General features: G+C 32.9%; 1 protein-coding gene across 1 annotated transcript in view; it reads right to left on the bottom strand.

Moving 5' to 3' along the window:
* Positions 1-4,161: 4,161 nt before the first annotated feature.
* LOC109587869 (uncharacterized) overlaps positions 4,162-6,267 on the bottom strand; it is a 6,171-nt gene continuing 4,065 nt past the window's right edge. Inside the window, exon 10 of the mRNA XM_020004090.1 lies at positions 4,162-4,579. Coding sequence (XP_019859649.1) covers positions 4,200-4,579 — 380 coding nt within the window. The 3' untranslated portion in view covers positions 4,162-4,199. The remainder of the gene's footprint in view (positions 4,580-6,267) is intronic.

The following is a 6,267-nucleotide window of genomic DNA, read 5'->3' as shown; positions in this document are numbered from 1 at the left end:
TTGATTCTTTACCATCCTTTAGTGCTTCTTCATATTTGTCACGGTGAGTAGCAACAGGAAGCACTTTCAACTTATCTGAAGGAGGTGTGATGCATTTTGAAAGAACAGGATCATCAGCAATCAATGAGCGGTATCGCTGGGCACTGGAGGCTATTGCAGAGAGCAGATTCTCCAAAATTTCAACAACTGAAAGTGAATGCTGACCAACACTAATTTCTCTCTCAGAAAGCTGCATTGCTGTAGAAGATGGATCACAAGTAAAACTGACGCATATGGCATGAATGCTGGGAGTAACTTTCAAAACTGAGTCTGGCCACCAGAATCAGTGAAATAGAGCTAACAACGACCATCAATACTTGTTCCTTCTTTTTGATTCATTTTGCATTTTTGATAAAACTTGCGCACCCTAACAGCATCTTTCTCATTACTGTCACTAGTCAACTCTATTGTAGCTGCAGCTGAAGCACCACTAGTGACTGCAGAACTGGAAGAATCGGCAAAATCCACACTAGATTGAGTATCTTTGACACTTTTATTTTGACTCTTAGACTTTGAAGTTTCACTGTCAAATTGACCAATTCTTCTTGTACGTTTGAGGTGCTTCTTTCTAATGCTCAAATTTTTCACAGCATCTGACTGAACTGCAGCAATTACTTTTACTCCCATTTCCTCTTCATTGATTCGTTCCCAGTATTTTCCAGTCTGTCCATAGCACTTAACAGCTATGCATGGTGGTTCAATACAGTTAGTGCTGGTATTATCAGTGTAAGGCTCAGAAACAAGTAGTGATTTGAGTTTGACCAAACTCTTGCCTACTCGAGCTTCTCCTTGTACTACTGCTTTGGTGACAAAAGACTCAACAAGGCCATCTTCCATTGCTTCTTGAAGATACTTTTGATCTATGATAAACAATAGAATTATAAACAGAAGTTATAGCTCTGTACTTACCAATTTCTGCAAAAGTAGCATTTGTAGATGCTTTGAGCTTCTCAGTGACAGCAGCTACATCATCAACAGAGGTTGTGTCTTCGCTAGTCTGATTCATTCCAGCTGAGGTACTGGGAAGTGTAGAGCTCTGAGTTGTGTTCTATTTTAAGATGTAGAATAAATCAATCTGTGACTGTAAAATTGTATTAGTACATAAAGTAATATTTTTCAATATAAACCAAAGGCCATACACCATAGATGTCTCGTTTTTACTCGCATTATTGCATGTATGTTTCTGATCTGATGGTTGCTACATGTATTTATTGGCTCTGATAAGAGGTATAATTGTGTAATAATTCAAATCAACCAACGTACACAACACACATGTACATGTATATACTTTGTAATAGGTAATAAAATGAATCTCTACATTAAATCAACTGTAAAATACATGTAAATGTACCTACATATTATGCATATACATTAATGTATGATTGCATGTACATGTACAGGTACATGTATGTACATTAAAGGCAAGAGAGTGAGTAAGAATGGGTGTCTTTCTGGTGAGTTATTTGATGTATCATCTATTGTGCAAGAGAATGTGGCCAATACTTTATAAAAGTGTTTAAGAGAAAAGAATGATGAATAAAGCTTGACAATGTCCAATTAGAACATGGAAGTGTTTAAGGGCTAGTCATTAATTTTTCCTTTCTGTTACATCGATTCTAAAAATAAGCCTGTTTTATTAAGTCCTACCAACTTAGATTCCTTAATTGGACCACAATCTCAGACAAACAGGTATGCTTGTTATTCTCTATTGTATATACATGTACATGTTAATCTATTTTACTTCCTTATTTAGCTAGTCAAGTATGGTGTCTTGATCTTCTCCCCTTACTGATTGGTAACTTGGTACCCGATGATGACCCTTACTGGGATAATTTTTTATTACGACTCTGACCATTTGAGTCAATTTAAAGAGATTTATAGCAACTGTTCCATCATTACAAAGCAGCATTACCTTATTCATATTTCTGAGTGGATATAGAGCAGTAAGTTGTTTTTTGAAAAAAATAGAACATACATGTACAAGTACATGTAGCAGTATATATACATGTACATGTACATGCATAACTTGCTTTGATACATATATGTCATTAGCAAGATGCTACATGTAACTAAAATGTTTAGTTTCAATTAATTAATTATGTTTTTATTATAAGGTATGGACCACCAGTATACACTACTGGCACATGCGTTTTGAAGGGAAGCATAGCTTTTTCAAGGATCTTGCCAGTCGAATGAAGAACTTTAAAAACATTGCAAAGAGTTTAGCTCAACGTCATCAGGCTTGGATTTGCTACAATTTGCAGCTAAATGATTGTAATTCACATATCAAAATAGGAACAAGTATGTGTAGAAAGAGAGACAGAGAGAGAAAAGGGGTTTAGTTTATACAGTACACAAATCCACCTTCCTTCTACACAAATTCAGTTAGTAAGTGTCCTTATATTACTGATTGCAAAATTGGTAGTATAATATACGTGACAAGATTTTCTTCGAGAGAGACAGAGGAAGTCAAGTGAGAGTAGAGTATATCAAGCATTATGCAGTACTTTATAATGTAGTAACACAAAATTACCTTCATGTATATACATGTAGGTGTTAATATTCATTATCATGATTTGGAGTATGATAAAAACTTTAGACATGATTTCAATGTCAATAGCACTGCAGTATTGTGAAGTAGGTGTACATTACTGTTTGATGATAATTAACATATTTTGTATAGAATTTCATGGATTGAACTGAATGGTGTATTGTATAAACCTAGTGCTATCGTACTAAATGCCGGTTTTTGGTGCTATCAAGGAAATATTCAAAATTAGCAGAGATCATTTTTTTGTTTGTAATGTGTTAAATACTTTATGTTTTGTAAGTCATATACATGCATATGAAGTGAACTATTCACAAACTATAGAAATTATCGAAATTAGTCTTTTATATGACTACCATCCACTTGGATTGTATCATTCACCATTAGATAATACATTAGTGGTGTCATTAATATACCATATTGTTGAAAATTTGTCACAAAAAATTGTTAACTGTTAAAGTGTAATATAATACACACTTTAATAATGAATAATAGTGACATGATGTATGTCATAATGAGGCTTATTGAATAATCGTTATCATTGTCGGATTAGGCCTGGCACCAGGGATTGGGCAAGCACTTAAGTGCTTGTGCTTATAAGTGATTGCAATGCTTTCCAGCACTTAATCTCATGAAAGCTTGTGCTTCAGCACTTTGCTGCTTATAAGCACAATTTTAATCAAAGCATTAAGCAGACTATTTTGAGTTGGTAGCACAAAAAGTACATACACTCTCAGATATTCTAATCCAACACGTGACTATAAAATGCCACTGTGTAGCAAGTTAGCATTAGCACTCATGAAAAAGTTGTTTGGAATAGCAAAAAAGACATCTAAATGAGGAATCAATGTGTAACTTTATATACAGTTATAATTATTAAAGTGCTTGTGCTTGTGCTTAAGCACTTTAGTCATAAAAGCCATTAAAAAATAATTATGCTTTAAGTCCTTTTCAAAGTGCTTGTGCTTGTGCTTAAGCATCTGGGTGAGTGCTTGACCCCAACCCCACCTGGTACCCAGCGTAAATTCTGGCTGATATGTTGATATTGGATCAGGACATTGCCCCAAATCCTCAGTCCATGTTTGATCACCTATCATCAGTAATGATTCAGGCCTGTATCAGGACTGGTCCACGTTCCAACTCTTGGGCATGTATCATGTATTCAGTAAAAATGATGTAATGGCAGTAGAATTAATTTTGAACATTTTAAGGCGATAATTGAAAATACTTCTTAAAATCAATAATAATGATTATTAAGCAATTGAAGTCACTGTTTTCAATCAAGAGTAGAGACTGAATAATAATAATAACAATAATATTAATAATAATAATAATAATAATAATAATAATAATAATAATAATAATAATAATAATAATAATAATAATAATAATAATAATGTCTTTCTTTCACTTGTTTAATAATAATAATAATAATAATAATAATAATAATAATAATAATAAGAAGAAGAAGAAGAAGAAGAAGAAGAAGAAGAAGAAGAAGAAGGTCTGTTTGACTTGTTTAATAATAATAATGATAACAATAATAATAATAATAATAATTAGAGAGAGGAGGATGAGAGAGAGAGAGAAAGAAGAAATGAGGACAAAATGTTCACTGAAGCTCATCAAATTTAGACTGGATCAGTTGACGTAGATATCCGTGCATTAGAAAGTAGTCTTTCCCATTCCAAAAATGAAAATACTTATGTATCCCGATACCATTATAATCAAAAATATGCCAGTGTTGCGCATCAGTAAGGGCACACAACAAGGAAACTTCATGTAACTTATATTTTTCAATGATATATTTTCCATATAGGAAACATTCATTCACATCTGGCAAGGAGCAGCCGTTAATGTCGCTATGAATTAGAGGCTTTAATTCAATAATAAAAAAAGGAATGTACTCTCCCCGGACGTTCGTTCTGACCACAATGATATCCTCTTTGTACTTCGTACCTCTGACATTGAATCCACATTCCACTTTTACACCTAAAAAAAGGGTATGTCAATTTAAGTCTCCCCTTTTAACGGTGAAAAGGTACATGTAAATACATGTATACTCAGTATAGTTACAATTATAGTTTGGCTATAAGTATACATGACTCAGGGTTGAGGTCAATTACAAATTCATGATTACGATTACACCTATGATTACATGGCACTGCATGTATAGTGATTACAATTACAATTACACACCTGTCATTAAAAGTGATCACGATTACGATTACACCCCTGCCATTTGGTATGATTATGACTACGATTACGATTATGCGCCTGTATTAGATATTATAATGATATACATGTATGGAAAATTATTGCTCAAAATCAGTACTGCATCTTACAAACATGAGTTTTTTTAAACATAATATTTGATAGGGAACATCTTTCAAGCCTAAAACTTTTTCAACTCAACAGATCCACTAGATAGATGCAGGTGTTATTGTCATCAATATGCAATTAAACGAACATTTTTGAATGCCACAATTAAGGGTATGATTATAATACGATTAAAATTATCACACTTTACAAAAATGTGATTACAATTACGATTACGATTATGATTATTTTAATTTTGAAATGTGATTACGATTATGTTAAAACATATAATGATTACAATCGATGACGATTGTATCGTAATCAGCCCCAACCCTGATACATGTAGTCACCTACATATTGGAAGCCAAACACAAAATAGATTCCTATCGTATTACTTGTCTATAATCAATGACATTGGAAATGGTACTGTAATGACTTATGGGGTTCTAAACTTGTCGTATGCCAAAAAACCAAGAAACACAAACAGATATTCTATTGATCAATATACAGTACTAACAGTGTTATAGTAAAGATTATGTGGTAACCAGCTATGGTGATTACATTTTCTAAGTTGTGTCACTTTTAAAGTTTAATTTGACTTATCACACATGTAAAAGAAACTAAATTTGATAATCAGAAATAAAATATTTGTTATGTATGTACATTGTATAATACATGCACTTCCGATTGCTTAAAGCCCCAGGCAACATGTTGCTAGCAACAACTGAGGTGACTTTGATTTTGTAATAAACATTTTGCTAAGAATAAAAATCAGTTCTAATTTTGCAACAAGAGATCAAAGCAACAACAAATGTTGCTAGCAACATGTTGTCCGGGCTTCAGTCATAACACAATCATTTTAATATTACTTGAGTCTAAGCAGGAGCACAAAGGGTTGCATATAGTTTCTTTGGCTCAAGTCATAAGTACAAGCTACATGTATTTTGTATTGCTTAAACATACCTAACACCATTGCTTATAAGCATAATTCAAGCATCATTTTAAGCACTAGCTACATTAAATGGTAAGAAGTACTTCTTTTATGATTGCCATGCTGTAAGCTGTGCATTTGAGAGCAAGTGCAGGATACATCTTAAATTCTCCTTTTTAAAACATTTTGCTTGTGTTACATGCAATTAAGTTGTGAATATTTTTTAACATTTACAGTACAAGAGACCATGTATAAGGGTTTTCAAATACGTGTACATGTACATGTAGCATCCAATATATAATGGAAGTTGATATACATACATTAAGAACATGTTTATGCTCCAAATAAAATTACACAACATTGAAGAATTCTCTCCTAGCCAATAAAATTACACAACATTGAAGAATTCTCTCCTACCCAATATGAGAAA

Source organism: Amphimedon queenslandica, unplaced genomic scaffold, assembly GCF_000090795.2.
Source record: "Amphimedon queenslandica unplaced genomic scaffold, v1.1 AMPQUscaffold_12413, whole genome shotgun sequence".
Classification (NCBI taxonomy): Eukaryota; Metazoa; Porifera; class Demospongiae; order Haplosclerida; family Niphatidae; genus Amphimedon; species Amphimedon queenslandica.
Note: the sequence above shows the minus strand (reverse complement) of the source record. Positions and strands in the feature narration are given on the sequence as shown.